Genomic DNA, 27,510 nt, shown 5'->3' with positions numbered 1-27,510 from the left:
TAAAAAAAGAACAATCCACAACCTAAGTGTAAATAAAATAATAATAATAATAATGATACGTGAGGATTTATACACACCATGGACCCAGCATCTTTAAACTGCACCGTGTTACAAACCTCAACTGGCCTCAATGGATCACAACACATTATGAACTTGGACATGACATGCACCCCCTGTAGGCCGAAGCACACTTGCTTGCATTGAACCTTGCTAAAACAAAAAGTAAAATACTTTGGTTAAAATACAGCTGGTAAATTGGGCCCCATAATCAGTTCCATCAAATCCCTTAGTTTTATTTAAATCATTATTCTATGTAAATTATTACATATTCGTTGTAGAGGATTAGTTTAGCTTTCTTTACAAGCACTGAATATAATCAGTGTGGCTACATTTTTACAATGGACATATTTATTTACATGCAAGGAACACTTCAGTTAAGTTAATATCACAGACAATACATTCAGTACACAGTAGAAAGTGTGCATCAGATATTTTTCAAGTATTTCAAATATTTTGGGGTGTTTTGATAAGGCTAGCGGTTTTCATAATAATACCAAAGCACTCTATACCCTTTCAGTGTATACAAGCCCATATGATAAAAATAATACCCTATCCTCAATTATACAGTAAAATGAATAAAAATAGTAAAGATGGAAATACTACATTTTCGTAACTGCGGTATTACCTCTCCCATAATAACACCAACTTGTCCCGATTGGCCTCTCCCAGCCTCTGTATCCCGGACAAACTCAAGCTGCCCCCATTAAGACCCATGTAAAAGGTCTTAGAAATACTTGCAGATTATGTTTCTTTTCTGTATGTTCTTACAAAAATACTTAAATAATATGATGGCACGTTTATAAAACACATCTGCTGAAGTCACACATCAATAAGGGTTTACATTCTTCTGATAATGGTGTGCAAATGGGTCTTTCTTTTTGCCTTGCCAAATGAGTTGATTGGCAGGTGAAAAGGAAACAAGACTCAGGATTGAAAGCTTCATAGCCCCCGTAGTCGGACATGTTATTTGGCCACTTTAAAGTTGCTCAGGTCCAGCGGTTCTTTGCTGGGCACGCACCAGTCGTCCGCCTCTTGACTGACTTTATAGTTCTTCAGAGCTGTCTTGTTGTAGACAGGTAGCCTCTCCACGGAGTCTGTAGACAGGGCCTGCAGGGGAAGGGTAGTTTTAGGGTAAATAGTGTCTATTTTTAATAAGACAAGAGTACAATAATAATAGAGGCTGTTTTTTTTTTTTATTATTGCAGAACTCTTAGGGTATCCTAGTTCAGGCCTTACTTAGCACTGGTTTGGCCCTGTTTTAGTCTATTTTTAGTCCCGGTTTGGTCCCAATTCTGTTGGAAGAGCGAATGCACCCTTATTAAGCTCAAGAGAAGCCAAATGTATCATAACCTGTTTTGGGGGAAGTCATTTTTACAGGCAGTTGGGTCAACATTATCTATAGATGTAAGACTGCATTTGACTGAACAAATACCCTATCCACAAAAGGCCTTCAAATGTATTGTTTATATAAGTAAATCATTTCTGGTCGTCCATAGACTGTGTTTATATCCCAACAGTGTAGAATCCCACTAGTTTAAAAATGAGCTGGTCGACAGGTCAGAATTCTATGGTGCAATAAGTGTCAGATTGCAGATTTGTTGTCCTTGTTTATGCTTAACATCTCTGTAATTACTGGCCCTATTCGCATAAAACAAAAACACTGTCAATGTCTTCTCTGTCCGCATAAACAAACAAAAGTGATTTTTTTTAATAACTTCAGAAAGTAGTGCCAATATTCAGCCCCAAAGATGTGAGCTGAAAGGATTTTAAGCCATGAGTTTAATATGGCAAGTTATAACAAATAACGATAGGGTGCAATGTTTGTGGATAAGTTTGGATGTTTCTTCCATAACAGTAAATCTCCCATAGGCCCTCCATCTGAAATTACAATATCACAGTCATATTATATAACAGAAAGAAGAGGACAGAGCCAATGACACCTACAGATGCAGCAGGGTCTGGAGAATAGAATTAGACAAATAACTCAATTTGGCCAAAAAATAACTTTAGCAATTATGCTGTGAGGTCGTCGATTCCATATAATATCTACCTTTATCTCAATCTCCTGGCTTCACTGGCTAAACTGTCATTGAGTAAGTTCACTTTTGGACACTGGCCAAGCTCCAGTCTGGCTCACCTTCAAGTAGACGACAGCATCGGTGCCATGGCCCTCCATGGAGTAGAGCTGCAGGTCCCCCTGGAAGTACTTGGCATAGAGTCGAGAGATGGGGAGTCCATAGCCAAAGCCGGCCTGTGCAGACAGAGAGGACATCAAGGATTTAGAGACACTTTGTACTAGGAAGACACACAGAGAGCTGCAGCCATCCTCAAAATGAACACTCTTTGTCATTTAGTGCTTAGTGAGCAGTTTAGTTCATTTGGAGAAAAGAAGTTGTCATTAATCTCTATATAGCAGTGTGCAGTAGAGAATGCAATGAAAGAATACCAAAGAAAGAGCTTATGAAAAAAAAAAAATAATGTTTTTCTAATCTGAGCAATTTATAAAGGCACAGGTTGTAACTTCCAAAAAATTCCAACCATAATTGCAACCACTAAATAATTGCAACCATTATTACGCCAACTTGGCTAATTATGACAAAGTATTGCTAATATTACAACTACTTGTTTATATGCCAGATTTACTTTCTAGTTCATTTTATCTGACTTCAATACTTTGCCATTTATGTTTTTAAATATGTCAGAGGCATATTTATTACAATTTAAGACAAAACAGATTACATGCACTTAAGAACATGCTATTTAAAAAAACATGCTCACCTTGTAATTTAGAATCCTACAAACAAGACTCCATAGAGACTGCATATTTTCTTGACATAAAATTACCTACAATTTACCAACTGTAACCATTCAAATCATGATTTTATTTCCATTGCAGCCCAGTACATTGACTTTTGATGGATTTCTATGAGTTTTCTTTTTTTCTAATAATTTAAAAGGTACAATTTGTCACATAACACACTCTACTATGCTTTTTCTCCAGCTTTTTTAATCTTAAAAAGTTCACATAGTATTCACTTTCATACAGGCATTTTTTTATGTTTGTGATTGACCTTTGTATAACTGTACTGACCAGTGGTGGCCGTGAATGCTCTCCCATCTGTGGCGCAGGAGCAGTGGAGTACATGTAGCTGAAAAGGTTTTCAATCCTGCGAAATGGGACGCCACCTCCCCTGTCGCTCACCTAGTGGAAAAAGTAAGAATTCAACTGTTGACCCCTTTAGTCGGTCTGTGTGCTCCTGGTTATCTTTGAACACAGATAACACAGTTTGTCTCCATGGAGAGGTTGTTGCTTTGCTTTGCCTGGAATATTCTACAGTATGGCATTAAACTTATCTTACTGTAAGCGTGGTCACCTCTCCACAGACCTGACCTGTAACTTGGTCAGGTGGCACCATCTGTTTGTCTCCATAGAGAAAGATAAGTTTAATGCTATAATATGATACATTCCAGACAAGGCAATAACGGAAAAGCAAATAGCGGACCCTCCATCAGAAAGGTTACATAGTGTTCCTTTAAATCTTGTAATGTACCCAAATGATCTATGACAAAAAGAAAGAAAAACTAATTTGAGGCAAAGGTTTATAGGGCAGTTTACCAAGACTGACTGGGTTTGTTTACTAGGCATCGTGCCGAAATTATGATTAAGACATTATGTAACATGTTTGGTGAGTGCTTAGGGTGGTGACTTGTGGTACTTTTTTGATAAAAAGATTAGGTGTGTATCACAGACAAGCCTTTAATGAGGCACAGTATGTTCCCTCACTCCTCACAGAGAGGAGTGTATTACTACTTTTATACAGGAAAAACTTGACACTTTCTATTGTCACACATTTCTGCACACCCACATTTCTGTTTATTCTTACACCATTAATCCTGTACTTAACCTACTTTTAAGAATAAATACATTTCACAAATGTTGTGATGATGTGATCCAAAATGTATCTGTCAGTTTTCTGAAGTTGATAGACATCTAATTCAGTGGCTTTTTTACCACCACAGGAAAGATATGCCTTTCAAGTACCACCAGATCTAAATCACGTATACAACAGGACCTTTCTAGGTCTAATCTGGGGCTAAGCCAGGTCTAAAAGTGAATTACATAATTTCCACTGTAGCTCTACACAATACATTATCAAATGGAGGATAAAAATGTGCATATAATAAACTTAAGTACCACAAACCCACAAACTGAAGAACTGTCTAAGTACTACCTGAAAGATCTTGCATCCTACCAGTGCTACATGTACCACAGTTTGAGAAACCCTGATCTAACTGATTATCAAATTTATATAAACAGCAATGAATCACATAAAAGCAGCATAGAATGTTTGGACTGTTCATTTGAACTAAGTAATGCAGTAAAACAGACTTAGGTCTGGCTCTCAACTGTATGTACTGTACAGTTACATAACACTTCAAGGAACTGTGGTCATAAAGAAGGGAAGAGAAAGGTCCAGCATGTACTGGTTGAACTTTGGAATGAGAGTTATGTATGTTGTGTTTGTGTCAGTTTACAGTACATTAACTTGCATTTGATTTGAGATAACATTGTAGCAAAACTGAAAGACAAACCTTAATGGACATATCCTCTCCACCGAGTGACACAAGGACTTTGATTGGCGGGAGCTCGTAGCCGTTTTCATGTGTTTCTATTGTTGCACGCATTGCATTCTAAACATAAATAAAAGGGTAAGTTATTTTCAACTGTAACATTAACCTTTACTTGAAGGTCCAGTACCAGTTTTTTCCTATGTATTTGAGCAGAATTTGTCCCAAAACAAATATATTGTATAAGTAGCTCTTAAAGTGAACTATGTCCACTGCATGCTGTCTGCATCCAATTATAAAGCATTCATTGTTCGATAATCAATACACAGTAGCATACTAGTTGTTGTTAGCTTTACTGTAACACAAAACTCTGCTCCGGTCTCTGGTAACTTGCTTGTAAACTCTGGTGATTAAATAGGATGTTTGGAATGCATAAGGTAAGGAATAACTTTGGGCTGGTGAAACAGGAAAAAAAGGAACTAAATTTGTTTTTAAGTTTTAACACTGTAAAAATCAGGTGAAGCACCCCAGTGTTAATAAATCATACCTTGAAAAGCTCAAACAGCATATGGTACAGATGAGAAGGCACATACACAATGTTGATTGGCTGGCTTTTGTCCTTGCCTGTGTAATGACAAAAACATATTGTATCACCACTTCATTTCAAATGCATCACCTATTAAAAGTGTTGTTTTTCTCCCATCACTGATAATTACACTCTGCTCTGGTTGTGCACTTTAAGAGGATGGAAAGAGTATGTCAATATTGTCAGACGCAGTGAGCCGGACCCACTTAGCTGTTACTTCAGTATCAGTGCTATAATTATCGGCCTCTCAAGTCCATCTGGCTGAATCCTCATTTTCATAAAAACACATAGTCCATTCGCACACAAAGGGGTTAAAAGGGATGGAAAGAGCACCATCTGTGCCAACAAGGGCTTTGCTGTTGGCAATGTAAGTGAATTTGCATGGCAAATAAATGTAATTGTGATTCTTACTGTTTCTCTCTTGTAGAACCATCTCAGGAGAGCGGAGATAATACTGGTCACACAGCATTTTGGCGCTGTGAAAGGCATCTGCAGCAAAAAAGCAAAACAAAAAAAACTAATTATACTGTGAATATGAGAGGAAAATATAACAATGAGGAGTGCAGCAGGACTGTCTAGCTACTACTGGGGATTGTAATGTCTGTCTCTTTCTGTAATGTAGCACGATACACAAATATTTGGGCTTGGGTATTTGGGTATTTAAAAAAAATAAAATAATAATAGTAAGTAATAATAATAATAATAATAATAATACTGATCACTAAAAACACAACCACTAACAGTAATTTCTTTTTTTTTTTTTTATGGATTTCAATGTAAATTTCACGAACATAAAGAAAACTCTTTACTCCAATTCTTAAGTCAGAACTCTGCTCCAAACAAACTGCTTTCACTCACAGAGGACTGGAGGTAGACTGTCTAATTACCAAGCCCCAAGGTGATAATTGACTATTTGAAGTGATCGGATCTCGATACTAATAAAATCCTTGTTTGATTTAAACTACAGTCAATAGTGTGGACAACATTTGTTTATTTATTTTCTAATTCTCTCTTATAGATGTGAACATTTTAATACCTGTAAAATAAACTAGTGTCTTCTTATGTTAATCGTACTAACCTTGAACCACGTCTGAAACTCTGCAGAGGGGGTCTATGCTTCCAATAGTGTTGGGATGGACTGGGTTAGTGTTGCCGTCAAATATGAGAGCTGCAAAGAGAAAAACAAGTAAAACAATAGGTTAGTTTACTGATTCACACACACATTATGCATTAATACAATACTAAAAACAAAATATCCAACTCAACACAACTCTCAAACTACTCTACAATGTACAAGTGTGACAGCATGACAAGGGAAAGATTATATTTAAATTTTTCAAGATGACATGGTTTGATTTTACCTAATGTAGAACTGTTTTTATGTTAAAAACTGAGAGAAAGAAAAATATGACTCAGCCCATGTATAGCTAATAGTCTGGTTATAAAAAATAGATATTATCCATTTCCACATGCCTAAAACCCCGACTTTCCTGGACTTAAAGTGAAACAGCTGTGAAAGCCACTCACTGTGCTGGTTGATGAGCATTCGTATAGAGATGCGGCTCATGTAGAAGCGGTCTAGAAAATACTGGATGTTCTGGTTGGTCACTGGGTCCTGGGAAAAAGACTCTTTGTATTCGATAATTCCTTGAGCCATGGTCGGAACTACGTCATTGTGCCGATTTCTGATGGTCACTAAAGCGTCCACAAACCTGCAGGAAACAGCACAAACTCATTTTCAATGAGAGTAAATGGAAAAAAGCAAAGAATAAACATGTCTCTCCTGTGCATTTGGTTTCCCTCCTCCGAAATTGCGACAGAAATTCTACATACATAATTGACTTCACAAGTTTAATTTGTCTTTATATAAATACATTGTTTCCTAGCACTTTTTTCTCCATAAATAGTAGTTTTTGCATGAAGTCCCGTGCAGTTGTGGTCTTGTGAGTGCAGTTTGAGTCAAAATACATAGAGATATGCAACAGTTTTGACAACTTTTTTGCCACGGACCCTTTTAGACAACTAATCATTCAGCAGTACAAGTCTTCAGTAAAACAATAATTCCTTTAGTAGGCTACAGCCCTACAAACAGTGCAGCCCTACAAACAGTGCAGCCCTACAATGCGCAGGATCTACACTGTTTGCAATCCATTTTACCAGATTAGCGAACAAATGTTACGAAAACATAAATAAAGTTAATATGATTGACTGACATTCAGGAGCAGGACCACACCTAGCAGCCCTATTTACACAAGCCCATTCTGGCAGCATCGTTTGTCTCCACTCTCTTGACCTCTCTCCCACCTCGTGAAACTTGTTCATCTTTCAGCCTGAAGATTTTATCATCTAACGGGTGGGGGCTTGAATTCGCTGGGCTAACCTCCTCAGACAGAGTCTTCGTTCTCTACCCAGCCTCCACATATTTATATCATCAATAAATATCTTTACCATATACCATTTGATTTATTGACTTATCATTCAATATAAAAGCTGGAACAATATGTTTTGGGGTCAATATTTATCATGGCCACATTTTCTTTGCACTACTAGAGACTTTTTGTTGTTTTTTTTGGCTGTATTATAAGATTTAATCTGTAAAAGTTTGAATTCATAATTTCTATGACTCATTATAGATGCAAATTAAGTACTAAGCAATGTTTCATTCTCCTATTTATCTATTGCAGCTCATGTTTTTTTCACAATATTGTACTTTTAGAATAGTTTTGTGGTCTAAATCTGCTCTTGAATTATTATGTCAGTGGCGTAACTAGTTTCAATATTATCGTCTATATTTACTTCAGCAATATACTGCACTTCAAACCTTGTTATCGTGAGGCGTGGTGCTTGCTAGTGAATTTCAAAATATTTAGTTAGCCTAGAATCTAGCTTAATGTCAGTCAGAGCCAGTAAACTCTTTGTGCTACGTGTGGATTTATTTCATAGTTACATAATAACATTTTTTAAAGGAATGTATGGAGTGATGCATGTGAGAAATACCTCCATAATAACCTTTAAGCATGTACTAAATACTGCACTAGCTACACAGACATTCTTGACCTTGCCCAGGTTAGTAAATAGAAGCGCATGATGGTAAATGACTCCGCTATGCTTGGAATTGTGCCCATGTATATTTTTGTCACGTGAGATGTGCTGTAGGTAAGTGCAGTTTACGAGGTTATGACTATGGCAGTATATAGGTCAATTCTACTCACTCTCCCAAAGTTTTGTGATCATCTGGATTCTTGTCAAGGAATTCAAGGATTTCCATCAAACTCTGGACATACCTACACATGGAAATACAATAAAAGTAAAGATAAAAGATAAAATAACATTTGCTCTAACTGGTTTAAAAACAGCTGTACAATCACTAAGTAAACTTGGGGGTGCCCTCTGACGTCAAATACTAAGGACAGATCACTTTACAGAGAGCCCTTTTGGGTATATTGCAAATTTGTAGGATCTGGCAACCTGCAGCATAAAGCTCATTTTGTTTTCTGATTGGATAATTGTCTTAACAACCAAAACACAAAATGTAAACAGAAATATTTGTTACATCATAGAAATGATTTTTGCAATTGTATATGAATTATAATTGTTTTAAGTACAATTAATATTTAAACATGTCTGATTCATATAGTAGGTAGTTTATGAAATTACAATATATAAATACAACCTTTAAAATACGCCTACATCAAATTCTGCTATTTGTAAATAAATCTGAGGTCCCACAGGAGAGGAAAAAGGCTTGTTTACGGCAGGTCATGTGCCACGTTCAGGGGAAACTAGGGCAAAGTTGACAGTGAAAAGCCCCCTCCCTTTTCTGTGCAGCCTGGAAGAGGTACAACTTGGTCAAAGGGGGTTTTGTAATCCAACTCACAGCCAGTCCCTTTTGTTCTGTTAGATTGCATTGCAGTAAACAAGACACCAGCTGCTCCCTTCTCAACAGAGAGGATAAAATCAGGCTTTAAAATAGGATATTAGTAAACTCTTTTAACATTTCCTTTGAGGGACAGGGGGGTAGCTTTCAGACACATGCTTGAACCATAACAAATGTGGCAGCATAACACAGACTTGGCTTTTAACTTACCAGCCCTGGACCATTTTGACAGAGGGGGTTGTGAGAAGTTTGTCAGGTAAAAGGTTGATCTCCTTCATGATGTTGGACAGTCTGACAGGGAGCTCTTGCCTCAGAAAAACAAATGATGTCTTTTCACAAGCATTGATGGACCCTGCACAAAAAGGCAACAATTATAAGCATATTTCTAGATGTGTTCATATCTAAACGCAACATTACTTGTACAATATTTTTTTTGGTTTTTTTAATGCACATATTTAATCCACAAAATGTCAAGTAGGTTGTCCTCTGTTGCACCAAAGCAGTGCTGATGCAACATCCCTGCACACTGACAAACCCACAGCACAGAGCAAAAGCGTGTTCTGGTCGGTTTAACCTTGCAACAATCAACCAACATGGGTATTATGAATAGTTTATGGTGTGTGTGAAACGATACGCTCCAATACTCCTCTAGATTTGTCTCGCATGTCAAAAATAACATGACAAGATTGCGCATACAGTGCAGCAGCAGCAGCTACTTACCGAAATCCAAAAACTGCTTCATGGACAACGGCGAGGGAGAGAATTTGGAAAAATGCTCAATATGCTTTGGCACGCTCGTCAAAGCGGCATTTTTCATAATAAACCGTACGAACTTCATTTTCGTCGTATTAGTGGCTTCATAACACAGTACTGAAAGGTTGAGGGCTTGTTACTTTGTCCACTGGTTTTCACTGAGGGGCTGCAGACGAGGGGCGGGACAAGCGTGGAGCGGGAGCCAATGGGAAGGCCGGATTTGATGTTTATCTTGCAGTTTGACCAATAGGAAGCGTCGAGAGGACTATGTTGTTGACCACAGATAACGCCTCACAAGCACTAGAAAAACTACACGACTATAAATAAAGCTCTGTCTAACCCATTGTCGCTTCCCCAATTGTAATTTTAGTATTTTTTTTCCCCACTATATTTAAGAAAAGTTTGATTATCCTAAAATTTGCTTATGATCACTGGATACAATATTGGAAATAAAATTTAAGATTTGCTCCAATTGAAGTCACCTTTATGTATTTTAATGGGACTGCCTTAATTTTGAAATTGCAACATTTGTGAGAAATACTAGGCCTATTTTTAGATTCCAGCTGTTCATTTGTACTACAGACACGCAATGAAGTAGCCTATGTGACATATAGACCTGTGCAATCTGTTTTGTTGTCCAAGTTATTCAAATCCTTCACTTACATCACTTCTGTTCTCATGCTGGTGGTCAATAGTTCAGCTGTGCGCATATGACTGCTTGGAAACCGGCCCTTTACCAGTCTGGTTTCAACTGGAAATGCCATTGTCAGTACACACTGTCCTGGTCATCTTCCATTACATAAGCTTTGGGTATTTGTCTCCACAGTTTGGACGGTCTGTAGTGTATATTGTAAATACGGTTGACTCTGTAACAACACAAGACGGATATAACAGATAAACAAATGCCACACACAGAATTATAAACAGGAGAAACAACACTTAAATGTCACACTTCTCCAGCTCAAAACACTGTCACAACATCAAATCAAGTATTAGTCATGATAACTTCACAGCCAATCGTTTTTGCTCTTTGTCGGATGCTTTATAATTCATTCAAGTCTCTTTCCAAGTCTCTTGGTAATCCAGACAGTCCTCTTTATTGCATGAATAGTTGTTTTTGCTTGAACTCCCATGCAGTTCTACTCAGATTAGTGGTATTAGTATCATTAAACACAAACTAGTATTAGTACATTTCAGGTATAGGCCTATATTTTTAGATGTAATAATTATAATTATTTACAAATTTAGACTCATGGAAACATTTTGGACTCTTTCAGTGTTGTCTTTTTATCTTTGTTAATTACACAAAATTGACTGAGCTTTAAGTCATGTCAGAATGTTGTAACATCATCAATCACATACCTGGAGTTGTTTGACACATGTCTGACTAACCCTTTGTTATCACTGTGTCTACATCTCAACCATGTGTCTGTGTGATGTTCATTTGAATTTGAAAGTTTTTACCTTTGTAAATCAGTCAACAATAGGATCAGTTTAAGTGCACAGAACTGTTCATATTAGAAAAACTCAAACAAAGGTCTCAGAATATCCTGGGGTGGGGCAATGTTGAGCAGAGAAGCACACAAGGAGCTAAGTAATTGCAGCCCTCTGACCTTTTTTGAAAATGTCAATTCGATGTGTCATATTTGAGCTGATAATAAGTTATGTATTTTCTTTTTCACAGTAACAATACATTAATTATAAGTGCTTCTTACCTTCTTGCTTTTGGCTTTCATATTTATCCTGTTGTAAAATGGACCATTAGCATCATGGTCCATATAGACTTCTTATATGCAGCAAACACAAGTCAATGAAGACCTTAAAGAAACCACACCTGTGGATTTCATTATGTTATTATTTGCACATTTTGATCAAATTGGAGAACGAAGTAATTACAGAGCTGTGGGCATATGGCAGAGGCTGTGTAAAGTCAATTTTGCATACTTTAACAAACTTTAATACTGATGTTTGCGATTGTGACCCTAATTATGAAGGGAAACCCAACATGAAAGTGTCATTAAATTGAGTCAGGGGCATACCTCGCCCACTTAATCCTTTCTGCCAAAGCGACACAGAAACAACTGTCTGGTATAGTGTTCTGCAGCTGTTTTCTTATAGTTCTCCAATCTCTACTACTATTTTTTTTGTCAGTATTGAAAATGCACCATAACAGAGAATCAAGTATCTGGGATAGTGTCAGGCAGTTGTTTTCTCATGATTCATAGTAATAAAGTGCCCGATTGGACAAAAAAGGTCACCCTGTCAGAATATTATGCATCAGTTAATACTTCACAAAATGTCATGTAAAATGAATAGATTATATTTTACTTTTTTTTTTCTTGTTTAGCAGCCTTTAGCATACAATGTGTTATGTAGCAGTCATTTATCTTGAGAAGTTAAAATCAGGTAGAGGCCCTTTAAGTATTTATAGAGTCAGTTGATGAATTTATATTGTGGTCACTTGAGTGCTGTTCGCAGCGTGTGGGACGTGCAGGGGGGGGGGCTCCCCTGTGTTTTTCCACTTTGCATCAGACCACATTCCCACCCATGCCCGGCTCCTGTTCCCAGCTGTCAACACATAACTCCATATCGGTGTATAGACAATGTCGGACCACCAGTCAGGGCCTTATCGGATACTGTAAGCAAAGACGTCAACAAGATGGTAATGTGCTAGTTGTTAGTTGGATGTAAAACAGGTTTATTTGTGGCAACTATTTATAAAACTTTGACTATAATAATTCATTTTTGTAATAAAAAAAATGTGCTAGAATGTGCTTATATGTCTTGGTTGAAGTTCAAGTATCATGGAAATGGGGATGAACTGAAAAATGAAACACAGATGCAGACATATGGACATATTTTTTCATAAAAAAATTATAGACAATCTACTTGATATTCAAAATGTTCATATGTTCAAAAGTATATTATAAACAATATATTGCACACCTGTAAGCACGTGTAGTTAAATATCAGTGACTAATTTCTTAAGCTACAGTATAACTTGTTCAAATGTAGTCTTGATTAACCTTGTGTGTTTTGAAGCCTGTTTCATTAAATATCAAATGACATTAAAACTTTCACAGACAAAGCTATAATTCTCTGATGATAACTATAATTACTGAGACTGTGGTGAATAACAATTAGGACAAATTCAGGTTCTAACAAATGAGAAGAGCCGGAAATTATGCTCTATTGTGTCGCCCAACCACAAGGAATTATACAGATTCATAATTGGATGTATTCTTCAGTGAAGTCTAGTTTGACCTTTGGCACTTGTTGCATTTTGAGTTTTCTATTTTAACCCCAGCCTCAATATAACCTAGAATCACTCACTCATTTTCTTGACCTGATATATGTGGCCTTACTGATGGGAAGAAACATTTGAAGAATTGTTAAAATGACTGTATCAGAACTAGTGTTATGATGCAAAAATTTCAAACTTGATTTCGATACTAAGGTGTAAACCTTTCTTTTTTTTTTTTTTTTTTTTTTTTTTTTTTTACAGTTTTTTGTTGTTAAATAGTGAGTTCTAGGGTCTACTCACTAATAGATATGATCAGGTTCAGTATATGTGAATTTGCGTATGGGATATTTCATGGCAAAGAACAATGTAATCAATGAGGAAATCTAGTAGTATGACATTATCACATTCTCATCATGAAATCATAGTACTTTCTTTTACATTACCATCTGGTTATAAATCTGTGTACACACTCAGTCGTGCAGGGGGGTGCCATAGTGGTCCATGGGCGTATACTAGTCCATGTGGTCTGCAAGATTCTAAAACTGTCCTGTGAATGTGACTTTTTTTTAGTATCGATACCTGCTCAAATGAGTTTTGACACTAGTTTTAGTCTCGATTGGTATCTGATTTGCAATACTTGGCTGAAAATGTTGTACTTTGCATTTGAGCATTCTCCCTTGGACCAGTGGATCACCGGTTCAAATCTGTCCTGAAGCACAGGCTGTCACTGTGTCCTTGGGTGAGGCACTTGCTACATTGCCTAGAGCAGTCACAGAGGCTGCTTGTGACAGAAAGGTCATGCCCCTGAAAGAAAAGAAGAAAAATCAATGATTATAACGTATTGTCCTCAGGGGCACTTTAAAGGTCCTGTACCCAATTTTTCCCATGTTTTTGAGCAAAATTTATCTTGCCCCTGTACAGGCATATTGTAAAAGCAGCCTTTGTGTTTTATTGTCCACTTTACCATGACGACAAAAACACTCTGAAAGTTGTGATAAGTGCTTATAAACTCATAGCTCCGAATAATTAGGATGTTCAGAATAAGGTAAATGAGGAATAACTTTGGAGCACTGCAAAATGTTTTTTTATGTTTTTAAGGTACAGATACATTGCATTTAACCACAGTTAAAATGCAAGAGTCTAAATAAAAAAATAACATGCAGACATAATAGACTAAACTACTTGGTTAAAACAAACTAAATTCATATTGTTTTATAATGAAGAAAACATGGTTGTCTTCAAGTTGACCTATTTTTCCTTGTTTGACTCCTTCTGAGTCACAGATAAACCTTTGAATAAAGAGGCATTGATGCTTGGTCAATCTTCTTTGTCTAAAAATAAACGTGATATTCTGTGTTTGAGCTTCTGGTCTTTCACGTTTAAAAGCATACACAAACTCCAAATCATTCCCAGGGTTACTTCAAATCGAATACGTTGACATACTCCATGCAAAGTGATGTGATTTCTGATGTGGTTAGAGCTGTACAGGAGAAATGCTTTAACAGGTCACTGCCAGGTCTAAATGTACGAGGTGTACTTAGAGGCAAGACCAGACCTGCAGCAGACTCGGTTGGCACACTTTTAAAATTTAAAAACAAATAGTTTCAGTATGAATAAGCTTATGTAATAGGGAAATTCACACTGTCTAAGGATCAGGTCAAACAGGCAACACTCAAATAAAACAAGCAAATAAAATCAAATAAAAGTAGCAACAATAAACAGGTATATGGCCATAAACTTGTAACCAGGCTGTAGGGTATGCCACAGAAAAGCTCACCTGCTACCAGACATAATACTGTACTACATCCTGGTCCTGACCATTTTGACCTTGTTGAAGTTATATGGAAGGCCTAGTTTCAGGCAACCCAATTGATTTGCCAAAACAGAAATTAGATAAATTGGTTAGTAATTAAATAAATGACAAGACTTTTGTTGGTCCATTGGAGAATAGAAGTAGTCACATGTGCGTTGGACTGGGAGTTTAAAGATACCCATGGCCCAATGCAGGAAAGGTGTAATCTGTAGGCTTATATAATGATCATAAAGTGCAGGCCCAATAACATAGTTTGCACCCAGAATTTTGTAAAACACCCCAGTTAGCCTAAATATATCTGAACCCAGTGCAGTTTGTGATACATTAACTATGCAATTAAGAATCCATCCATATTCTTCCACTTATCCTGGGCCGGGTCACGGGGGCAGCAGACTAAGCAGGGACCCCCAGACTTCCCTCACCTCAGACACATCCTCCAGCTACTCCAATGGCACCCCAAGGCATTTCCAGGCCAGCCGAGAGACGAAGTCCCTCCAGCGTGTCCTGGGTCTTCCCTGGGGCCTCCTCCCGGTGGGACGTGCCCGGAACACCTCTCCGGGGCGACGTCCAGGAGAGGAGTTCTCAATCTCACAATCTCACACTCCCCTGAGATACTTGAACTCCTCCACTTGAATCATATGTGCATTTTAGCTACAAAATAAGTTCAGCATCAGTCTGTAGTCTGAACCATGTGACCAAACCCTTACATGGGCTAATTATGCCTGCACAGCCCATATAGGCCACAATGATGGATGGATAATTTATTACATTCATTAGTCTAGTTACTTCTAAATTGAATGCTATGCCAGAGCGGTCAATATTGTACAAACAAACAGTGTGCATCCATTTCATCCGATATGCTCTTTAAAATTCACTTGCTGTAGGCTGTGCTTTACAACCCCACACTTTTCAACCACTGCTCCTCTGTCCAGTGTGACATAACTCCCCCAGCCCTCCATCCATACATCGCATATCGACTTCCAGGGCTGCTCCTGCGCGTTCCCTTCACTCTCGTCCGTAAATACACACGGTGACTCAGGCCGTGCGTAGAGGCTTTCGTTATAACGGAGAAAAAGAGAGAGAAAGAGAGAGAAAGAGAAAGAGAGGGAGAGAGAAACGCTCCTATTCCCGCGACAACATCCTCTCCACCTCCTCCTCAGCATCATCAGCATCCCACACCGACTGTAGTGAGGCTCCTTCTCACGGCGTCAGATGTGCTCCTCAGTTGGCTACAAGAGGCGTGATTGTCCGCGCTGTACGTGAACACCGACCAATACAATTTCACCGGCTTCTTGACACACGGCGGAACAAAAGAGCTCGCCTTTAGCCCAGGGGGTGAGCGGAAAAACCCCTCCAGATTTCAGGATACGAAGCGATGGCATCTTTGGACCGAGCAGAAGGTAAGTTACTGCCTTTTGTTTTGCATCCACGTTTCGGTGCGCGCAGGAGAACCAAACGTACCCGTGTTTGGAGTGGATTGACTGCAAATGAGACGTTCAGGTGCAATTACGCGCTCGTATGTTTTTTAGAAACGCCAGCATCATATCAAACACATGCACGCAGCGCTATTGCAACCTTCAACTTCAGCTGCAAAGCGGTCAGCACAACTAGCCCGTGTATATGACCGATTAAGACGCTACCAGCCGTGTTGACCAAAGAAATTGGATAGTCAGTAATCTCTAAAATGAGTTAACAACATTACAACTCAGTGGAGCGAATAGGAGCATTTGAATTCACCATAGCAATAACCTGGTTTTGCACACGCGTAAAAGCTCGCTGTCATTGGAGGGATACTATGGTGTAATTGGTTGGTGTGCTGCTTAGAGATAATGCTGCACGCAGAATTGACCTGTTTATAAAGTATGGATCGATTTGTTGTGGCTATGTGCTCCATATAGTATCCAAAATAGTTTTAGTTTATGCTACGATTTATTACAGAATTGTCATACAGGATAAAGCACTGCACGTTTGGGTTTGTGCACAGCCTACTATTTTCAAATGACTTTGTTTTATGTAATAAAGTAAGAAATTAAGCAGCCATTAGAGTGTTGCAATTGCAATTAGATTTGTGATTTATGTTAAAAGTAGGATTTTGATCACAGTGCACATTATAAACATCTCCGTAAACATTAACATGGGAAAACATGGACTGATAAACTAATACAACAAATACAAGAATCTCATGTACTTCATAATACGCTGGTAGAGAGTCCGCACAACAAGATTTGTGTATAAAAAGACAGGATATTTTGTTGATTGCAAAAGAAATCTACTATTCAAATAACTGCAGCCTTTGCGATTTCATAATTGTGGCAACTCAACTGTGATTTCAAGATATTGATTAGCCGTGTTTCTGACCCACATGGGCTACTGTATCTCAGATGGCATTGCGTTAAGTTAATTACAAGGGAATAAGATGTCTGGAGCTTTGATTGTGTGTGTATCCATAGCATGTGTTACTGTGGACTTGTTGTGTTACCAGTAGGGATGCACCAGCTTTTTTGAGATCCGATACTGATCCGATACTGATTTCAAAACTACTAGCTATCTGCTGATACCAGTGCAAAGACTGAACACAACATGTATTTCCTTTTATACCAAAAATTTAAAAAGACAAAACTGATATAAAAGTGTTTTGTAGCTGTTATTTATCCAGTAACTACAGAATAGCTTTGTATAAATAAAAGTTTTAACATTATGAGACTTTTGGCGTCAGCTGCGACCAGTAAAAAGTCTTATTACATCAGTCTGCAAACAGGATATCGACTGAACCGATATTTGGTGGAAATATCCAGATCGCTGCATCCCTAGTTACAGTTTGAATATTTATGTGATTGGCCTGAGGTTGTGAGAAACACTTGTTTATGCAGTCCCAATGTGGACTAGTCTTACTGCAAAGAACCTTGAGTTGATTTGCTCCCCGTTGCCAGTGGAAGAGGTTCATGTATAAAACAGACAGAGCAGAAGGATATAGCAGGTTCTAAGAAACAGCTAAGTAGTAAAGAAAGAGTGAGGCTAGGGCGAGGCTTGTCACTAATTACTATATCGACTTATTCAAGTTATGAGAGGAAGAACGATATTTTTTGTGCTCAAATCTAGGGTGTTTCGTTGTAGTATTTATTCATTGGACCTCACAGTGGCATTAAGTAGTTAGTAGTAAAAATTTCGATTCCAACATATTGCACTTCTAATTCTTTATCATGACAGGCCTACAAAGTAAAAAAAATGAACACTTGCCCTATCTCACAATGCTGAAAACTGTATCCATTGTGCCACATATTGCAACTGTAACATAAAAACCAAATTCTTTGTTCTTCTACTGAGTGGAGTTATGATTCAGCCTCTATTTAAAACATTCATGGATAACAGTGATCTTGTCCTTGGACACTTATTTGGTGAGAATGTCTTAACAATAACTCATTCTTTTTGCAGCATTTTCACACTTCAATGAAACTTTTACTTGCGCCGCTTCCACCTTGTTAAAGAAGTGCACACTCAGGGTTGTTTACTGACACTAGTATTGGCATGGCCCGGGACTAGCCAATCCAATCTTAGCTGGGCTCCAGGCGCGATTCACTATTTCACCTGCTCAAGACAGCCGTGTGATTAGCTTCATCTGTCCATCATTGTCAGAGCTGCCATTGCACTGGTCAGACTTTCTCTCCCTAGCTCCTCTTTAGAGAACTAATATTATGCATTCTTGTGGCTTTAGTATGACACTTTTTTAACCTTAAAATAATGTCTACATTCGGAGAAAACTCTTTATAACCAACACCTCTGTTTCTAATGAGGTATTTGGGGCTCCCTCTGCTGTCAGAAACGGGAATGAACAGTTAGAAAGAAACAAAGTTCTTATCCTCCATGAGTGCTCTTCTAATAGAGCCATGTGTTTGGTGTGAACACATTCTGACCACTGCACGAGTCCGATGTTGTTTTATGGACTCAAAAACTGCACAGGAAAAGTCAAAATTTTTATCTGTGATGTAACAATCTTGGCAAAATGCAAAAGAGGCATTTTTGAATGAAGCAAAATACAACTATATGTATGCTTTTGATGAGGGAACAACAATATAACATGATTAAAAGCTAAAAAAAAAAATTAAAAAAGAGTGAATTTTGCGGAACATGTGCTCTAAGCCATTTGATCTAAGCACTCGTTTGAAGACATTACTTGATTAGCATATGCTTCAGTTTTAAGTATCCAGGCTCTGGGCTCCCGGGGGGGTCTCTATCAGGGGGAGCTAATTTAAGGTGAGTGAATCACAGCTGCACCTGCTAATCACTGGAGTTCCATGGAGGAGCTGAGCAGTCCCTCGCTGGTCTGGACCTGTTTGTCAATGTTCTGAAGCCTTTTTGCTGTTTGACAAAAGCTCTTGTATAACGGATTGGGATATATGTAAATGTTTATCGTGGATTATTATTTTTATGAGAGGAATTCTTAAAAAAATGATTGAAAATGCTGTTGGGTTTGTCGCAGTTAGCAAATTGAAAAGGCTGGAATCATTTGTGAAGGTATAGAATGCTTGCAAAGAAAATACCGCTTCTTGTTATGAATAAAACATTATAGGTTTGTAGTTTCGACCCCTATACGTGATCTGAACTACTGTATATGGGGTTCATTTAATAGTGATTCAATCGTATGCGCGTGGTTGTGTTTAAAATGTGCGCTATAGACTGATTCCCCAAAATGATTAACCCTCAGAGGTGAAGTAAACAATATTATACCTGCACAATGACACATGTTAGTGAGTGGGATACAGTACGCAGCAAATTAACATTATGTTGTGTAAGAAGACAGACATCAGTGAGAATTTCCAAAACTAAAGAGGTGCTAAAGTTATGAAAATACGTAGGAGTTGTGGAAAAGCAAGAAAGTACAGTGATGTTTTGGCAATATGCTTATTTTGGGAAAGATATTGAATGTGTTGCTGTATGAAATAATGTTATATTCCCTACTTGAGGGAGCTGTGTAATGTTCTGTTATGATGTGGTGTATGCTTCTTTTCATTAAGGGTGCTCCACGTAACTGTTCTGGTGGGTGGTCTGCCCCCTGCACGTCTCCATGGATATTATTGCTTTGTCTGGAATGTTCCACATTTGCACTAAACGTCACAGTCTTGCAGTTTTTAGAGCTTGAAATATTCTTGAAAAACATGCATTGTTACTGTGACCATGATCACCTCTCCACAGATCTGACCTGTAACTTGGTGTTGTGGTGTGGGCTACTTGTGGAACAGTCCAGGCAAAGCAATACAATCTTCACCTAGCCAAGCAGGTAGGCCCCCCCAGCAAAGTTACACAATGCATCTTTAAAGGACCCATATTATGATTTTTTTTTTTTTTTTTTATCTATTTTATAATGTTTCCTCATCACAAACAGACATGGAGTTGTGTTTTATTTCATTCACACAAGTTTAACACACAAACCCTGCAGATTTATCCTGTGTTCTCAAACTCTTGCAAACTGAAAACACTCTGTTCTACCTTGTGATGTCATGTGGTAATACAGGAAGTGCTCCTTTGTGTTTTTAAAATCCATACAGATTCATCATAATTTAGATAATTTCAGCTATGGAATTTCCAGTGACAAAAGGTAAAAGATAGCTGCAAACTCGAAAACTACAACTTCATGACATCACAAGGTGGAACAGAGCCTTTGAGAGTTGGAGATATAAACAAACTAAACTAAACAAACTGGGTAGGTTTTTGATGAGTCAACAGCATTGTAACATGGTTTAAAGCTCACAAGAGTCAATTTTACATAACATAGTACCTTTAAAAATCGTGTTCATAGGAAAATGTTGAAACCAAATCGTCTTTATCTTCTTTGTGACTAGTACAAGACTTCCACCCTGATCTTAGGTCTCCTCAGGTCACCAAATCAAGGTGCACACATAATCCAATGTGCCACTCTGCCGCTAATTAAGGTGTGTTTTCTGGTGCAGAACGGGGCGACCTTGACGAGGGCTATTTACAGCTGTGTCCAGAGGTTGTGTTTGTCGCTGACGCAAGCAAAGTGAGAGCTGTGGCACCTTCTCTACTGAATAAATCAACTTCCAAAGACTGATTCAAATGAACGTTTATAAGGCTATATTTGACAAACATCTGAACATGTTACATTGATTAGCAGTCTACTGTCAAAACACCTTTTTAATGAGAATTGAAAGCACTGACGCAGGGTGGTTAGCCAAATAGATATTCCTTGCCTGGAAATAGATGATAAAATGCGTCACAGTGTCTTGGATTATCTTTATTCCACATTGGACAACGTTTTTTTCATTCACTAAAAGGGATGTTCTCATGTCTAACAGATTTTTTGTCATATCCTAGAAAAGCATGTGGCTTTTTAAATAAGATTGGGCCCAGTAATGCACTCAGCTCTCCCATATCAAATTTGTTATATTATGATTTGAGTCATACTTACGTAAGGTTCATATTCATACACATGGAAAAATAGTACTATTCTTGGAGGAATACCAAAACATGTCTTGAATAGAGTAAAAAGTACAGCCATTTAAGCAAGTCACTGCAGGTGGGTAGGAAAACATCTTACATTTACAGATGTCAGTTAAATAAATGTAACTAAAATATATATGACAAGTTTTTTATCATGTGATTTTTTTTCATATAAAATAAAGCATATTTGTGTAAAAACCATATGGACCATTGACCATTTTGGGACATTCAAAACAGAAACATGGAAAGAGCTAGGTTTAAATTTATTGCTTTATTTTATTCATTTTGTTGACATATTACAAAAAATATATATACAGAGGAGATTTTGGATATCATATTTGAAGTTGTTGTTTCTCTTCTTTTTTGAGTACTGACTCAAAACTGCCTAAAATTTAAATTTCACCTCATTTTTTGGAGTTTAAACCTTAATTAATCAGATTTGGAATTTAATATAAAAAAATCCTTCTGTACGTTTCATCCAAATCTTGTTAAGTTAAAGAGTGTAAAGTTTTTTGTATAGGTGCTACTTTAAAGAGGTGATCCTTATGTCTCTATGGGGGAAGTTTCAATGTCCCGTATAAATCTCTGAAGTTGATTAGATTAAATATTAAAACATCTTTCAGGGCAGAGTGGACATTGTGTTGTTTCCAGATGAAAGCTTGTTTGTTAAGAGACCAAACTGACCAAAAAAAACAAAAACTGAAAATAGTTTTGCCTGTAGTGCCTCCACTTAAATGATGTGAGATTAACTGCACACACAAAGGACTGTGATCTATGAGACACTGGGAATGAAGCATTTCACTGTTGTTTGGTCATGGTCTCAAGAACTGTGTGTAAATCATCCTGAAATGGTGATTTTTTTTTTTTTTTCTCGCAATAGTTTTAACACTAAAATTTATTATCCTGAAGCAGCAAAGCCAGACATGAGCCCAATCTCCTGGTTCCATAGGAGCAGACCTAACCACTCTGCCAAAATCACTGATGTTGACAGTTGTAAAAATGAAGTATAATACAGTCCACTAGACTTGGTGAAGTCCATTATGAGTTTGACATTTTAAAAAATTGCTTGTAGGAAGAGAAATTGGAACCTTATTCATGTGTAAAAAGAATTTGTGATTTGTGCCTAATCATCGGTCTCTGCGGGGAGCACATCACTAACCTGAACACGAGCATGAATGCAATGAATATTAATACAAGCTTAGTACAATACACAAGGTACTAGTGTGTTCTTGTTAGTTATACATGAGGTGAAAGTATTCTTTAAAAATATGGCTGGTAATTAACTACATTTTAATTGCATCAAGATTAACCAGTTATATACCTTACCTTTTTAATAGACACGTAAAAGCATGTGGGTGGAAGACTTTTTTTTTGGTTCAGTTGCACTGATTTTAAGTCTTAATTATATTCATGAAATCAAAATAGAAAGACATTTTCATTTTGTTTTTGAAAAGAAAAAGTTAAAATAAATTGAAAGCTGAGATCAATCAATACGAGGAAAAAAATGTGATTCATGTTTTGCCATATGACCCAGCTCTAGCTAAAAATGTTGAGGGTCTTGTTGTTTGTGCGTGCAGGAGAGGGACTACTCATGTGAGTTGTTTTGAGAGTTTGTCAGTTGTCAGGTCAGATATAGATCCATGGATTGAAGATGAGCAGTGGAGGAATAGTGAATGTAAGGAGGCTAACCTGTCACATAAGAAGGCGACAGGAAGGAATTGTTGTGGAATTTCTAATAGTAAAAACCTTAAAAAATATAAACTCAACAGAGAAGTTGTCTTGAATCAAAAAGTCTGATTTATTGAATCACTTGTGCACAATGGTTAAAGAGCTGTTGTTCCTAATAGTGTCATCTCACCCTCAGCTGACAAACAAATATACATACAGTGTATTTATACCATCAAAATAATCATATCAGTTTAGTCTAGTCCAAGTGGCTCGAGGACGCTGGACACATCGTCTCGTAGACTAACAAACAAGAGATACACCCGTGCATGATAACAGATAGTATCATGAAGGTTAGGCCAAAGAGATACATAATAATACATACAAATACAAGTAAAGATTTAGAATAAAGATTGCCATAAAGATAGATGAAAAATAGATGATGAACAATAATATCATTTATCATGATAAAAAGACCATAATCATACTATTAAAATGATAATTATTTATATCCATAACATATTTAAACTGTCAGCAACTTTAATCATGATCGTGATGTAATCATTAATCGCATTTATTTTGGGCATGATAATCGTGACCCCAAATTTCAGTATTGTCCCATGTCTATAACGTCGTCATGGTACCAACATTTCAAACTCAATTTTGATACTGAGGAACACACTTGATACTAGGCTACATGCCAATTATACAGTTATCACAAAAACACTGTCTTTTAATATAATTTACAGCCCAAAATATGGTCTTAGTTCTGATATGGCTGAGAAGACCATTTAAAAACTATTCAGAAAAGGTCCAACTTTCTGCTATTTATGTAATATCTTTTTTTCAATATTGGTGCCCACTAAAGTAAAGTAAACTGAGTATAGTAAAAGTAATAAAGTACTGTACTTAAGGGTACATTTTAGGTATCTGTACTTTATTTAAGTAGATTTATTTTTACTTCACTACAACTTTTAACTGGACTGACAAGTAAAAGTATTTTTATGATTGTTTGAGACCTGCAAAGGCTGAGTTTATTTTTAACACGTTTGTAGTTTGAGCGAACAAAACTATACAAATAAAAACAGCTTGAAGAAAAACAATTGATTCAATTGTTTCTGTTGAACAAAATTCAGCACAAACCTGTATCAAAATCACTATGCAAAAATCTGCACAAAATATGTTTAGTTTATACTCTTTAAGTACATTTTTAAACAGGTACTTTAATACTTTTAATTAAGTAGATCTTTTCATGTGATACTTTTACTTATGTTTTTTTTTTTTTTTTTTTGCTCCATTATCTGTACTTCTATTTAAGTAACAAAACTGAGTACTTCTTCCACCACTGACAGTTTTAGTTTCGCTCTGACTATCAATTATAATGACACAAAAGCCGTCAACATTTCCATTATAGCCAAAATTTGACACAAACTTTCCAGATTCAGATAATTTCAAGTAGACGCACACTTCAGTTCTCACTATAGTCTTTGTAAGAAGCTGATAAACTAATTATTTGCTGTCTCTCAAGGTCAGATTTGGATTAGGATAACCCACAGAGCAGCTAACTCCCTCCCTCTTAGCTAAAGACTGTACTTCATATCAGGTCTATCTAAACTTTAATCCTGTGTCTTTCTCATCACATGCTTGAACTATTCCAACAGCTTAAACTCCGCTCGCTAATGATCGCTCTCACTATGCAGCAGAAAAATAAGACTTAGCATAAATGAAAAAAAAACCCACTGATGAATCAATTGGAGACGATGGGCCTGGGATTTTTGAATTGCATCGTTTTATTGCAGCATAATACACATTAGATACAGTTGTTGATGAGATTTTCAAACTTGTCTTGGTGTTAACAACCTACTGCGTTTGCCGGTGATGTTGCGTTTTCCCATAAGTGTGTAGTCGTGAGAGTATTAAGTGATCTATCTTACTCTGCGGTATCGTTTACACAGAGTCCTGCCTAGAAACACTGCCCACATATTGCGCAAATTGCTAATGTATGCTCAGAACCTATTACCCCTCCGCTAACATCCATCATTATGTATGGCACACTTTGTACATGCCGACTGAGCTAAATGGGAGCAGAGAGGGACACAAGTAATTAATTTCGAAATGCTTACTTTGAAAATTACAGAAGGTAAAATATAATTACCACAGTCGAACAATCACTACTACAACTTGTTCAAATGCTATAAATAATCAAATGGAAGACATCTTTGTAACCGGTTTAAAGGGCCCATATTACGCTGTTTCTGATCTATGTTATAATGTTGTTTCCTCGTCAAAAAAACATACCCGGAGTTTTGTTTCATCCACACATGTTTAACACACAAAACCTGCAGATTTAGGCTGAGTTTTTCCTCTCAAACAGAAAACACTCTGTTCCACCTTGTGATGTCATGTGGTCAAACAGGAAGTGCTCCACTATGTCTTTAAACTCCACACACCTTCACTAGAAACATTTGGGTGATTTCAGCCCTGGAATTGCCAATCTCTACTGAACAAAAGTTAAAAAGTAGCTGTTAACTTGAAGGCTAGATGGAACAGAGCATTTTGAACTTTGGAGATGAAGACAGACTGATAATAAAGAGTTACTGAAACTTGTGTGAATGAAACGAAACACAACTCCAGGTATGTTTTCGAAGACGTAGCAGCATTCTCACATGGCTAACAGCTCACAAGAGTCAATTTTGTGTAATACAGAACCTTTAAAGGTGCATTATGGATCTTTTCTGGTGTTTCTGCTCTGCCTATAATGTTTCAGAAAGGTCTATTTTTCTCAGATCAGTAGAATCTTTTTGTTTCTTTTAATCATGTTGTGTCAGGTGTTTTCATCTCATTTACCCTCTCGAAGTTGTTTTTGGAGTGATTCGTGCAATCTTGCCGATCAATCTCTGCTTTCACCGCATACGCCCACTGTTCTGTACTTACTTTGTTCTTCAATTTTATTTTCTTAATTGATGATATGCGTAGGATTTGGCAGCACCGTGTCATTTTGGTACAAATGAAAAAATAATCTGCTTCTCGCTAGTGTGATGTGCAGTTATCCATAGAAGAATCGACAGCTACATGACTCTTTGTTGTGGTGACGTTTACAGTGACGTCAGCTCCCATTGGGCACCGCAGTTTTTTTTACGCCAAAGTCAGTGAACTTGTTTCTTTTATTAAGTTGTATTAGATGAATATTGCGACTTAAAATGTGCTAACTATAACATAATGATCCACGGGTTTCATAGCTTATAACTATGTAGCAGACTCAAGCACAATAGTTCTTCATTAAAGACATATTTCATTTACTATCAACATATCATATGGAAAATGTTTTGGCTGCAAATAAAACAGCATGAAACCTTATTGTCCCCTAGTGTTGAGTTCAGGGCCGAGCTTGTATTGGATGGAAATGTGAGAACTGGAGTTTGGCCTTCGCTCCAGGATCCATTTGTCTTGTGTAACGTCCGCACAGACAGCGAGAGGACTGCCTCAGTAATGTGCTTTATGTCTGAGCAAACCGCTGTGTCTCTGTCAGGGCTGTGACCACTTCAGCACTCTCACAGGGGCCTTATAACATTATTTTAAGATTTAACCAGGCCTGAGTGGAGCAGATGTGGGCCCAAATACATGCAACCAATGCACTTTTGGATTTTATATGTAATGATTAGCTGGTGATGTGCTGTGCTATGCTGTATTATGTTATTCTTCCTTTATAAAGCAATGTTTAATAGATAAATGGGCTTAATAATGGGCCATGAGTTATGAATGATAGACCACTTATTTAACTTTGAATATGAGTGAAATCTAAATTTTGAGCTTTGGACATGTAGACAGACTAATAATAAAGTGTTACTCAAACATGTGTGAATGAAACAAAACACAACTCCAGGTCTGTTTGTGATGAGGAATAATTATAACATAGATCAGAAAACAGTGTAATATGGTCCCTTTAAGAAATCAAATGTAACCTTTATATATTTAGATTTCAAACAGTGAGGAAACATCAAATTTAGACTAGATTTTAGACAATAGTCTCAAAGGAAAAGAGATAGTGGGAGTAGAGGTATTAGTACGTAGGTGCTAGCACTAGTAACAATCACAGCAGCAGGACTCAGCAGGTGTAGGAGTAGGAGTTGTAATAGTAGTACTAATAGAACTTGGTCTGCTGCATCTAAGTTGTAAATCAATACTTTTACCAATGTAGATATTTTATTGAGTACCTTAAGGGGCCTGTACCTGTTTTGAATGTATTCTTGTCAAGATAAAGGCTCTTTCTATCATGCACTGTATGTTAAAAGCTGTAAAATGTCATCTCTTCTATTTTATACGTCTGTACTGCCCCTTCCCATTGACAGCGTTGCTAAAGGGCCCACCCTATGCTAAACCAGCAGTGTGGGCGCTTAGCAACACTGTCAATTAAACCTGTTGCCTACACTAGTGGGTGCGAAATCGGGGAAAAAAAGCAGCTGATTTGTCTCTTATTAATCTTATTA

The 27,510-nt window shown here is 37.3% G+C and overlaps 3 protein-coding genes across 3 annotated transcripts in view; 2 read left to right on the top strand and 1 right to left on the bottom strand.

Annotated features, from left to right (window-relative positions):
• The window catches only part of cdk5rap3 (CDK5 regulatory subunit associated protein 3), a 312,712-nt gene that overhangs the window by 153,757 nt on the left and 131,445 nt on the right, over window positions 1-27,510 (top strand). The window lies entirely within an intron of this gene.
• pdk2a (pyruvate dehydrogenase kinase 2a) lies at window positions 269-10,000 on the bottom strand. The gene is made up of 11 exons (XM_033984621.2): window positions 9,813-10,000; window positions 9,303-9,444; window positions 8,428-8,499; window positions 6,743-6,927; window positions 6,294-6,383; window positions 5,627-5,704; window positions 5,177-5,253; window positions 4,654-4,752; window positions 3,152-3,262; window positions 2,198-2,311; window positions 269-1,167 (listed from the first exon to the last, which is right to left on the bottom strand). The coding sequence occupies exons 1-11, from the start codon at window positions 9,928-9,930 to the stop codon at window positions 1,024-1,026; spliced, it is 1,230 nt and encodes a 409-aa protein (XP_033840512.1). The 5' UTR covers window positions 9,931-10,000; the 3' UTR covers window positions 269-1,023.
• The window catches only part of tbkbp1 (TBK1 binding protein 1), a 70,966-nt gene continuing 59,533 nt past the window's right edge, over window positions 16,078-27,510 (top strand). The window contains exon 1 of the mRNA XM_033984848.2: window positions 16,078-16,302. The gene's annotated coding sequence lies outside the window, so the exon portion shown is untranslated. The remainder of the gene's footprint in view (window positions 16,303-27,510) is intronic.

This window comes from Periophthalmus magnuspinnatus, chromosome 19 (genome assembly GCF_009829125.3).
Source record: "Periophthalmus magnuspinnatus isolate fPerMag1 chromosome 19, fPerMag1.2.pri, whole genome shotgun sequence".
NCBI classification, from domain to species: domain Eukaryota; kingdom Metazoa; phylum Chordata; class Actinopteri; order Gobiiformes; family Gobiidae; genus Periophthalmus; species Periophthalmus magnuspinnatus.
Note: the sequence above shows the minus strand (reverse complement) of the source record. Positions and strands in the feature narration are given on the sequence as shown.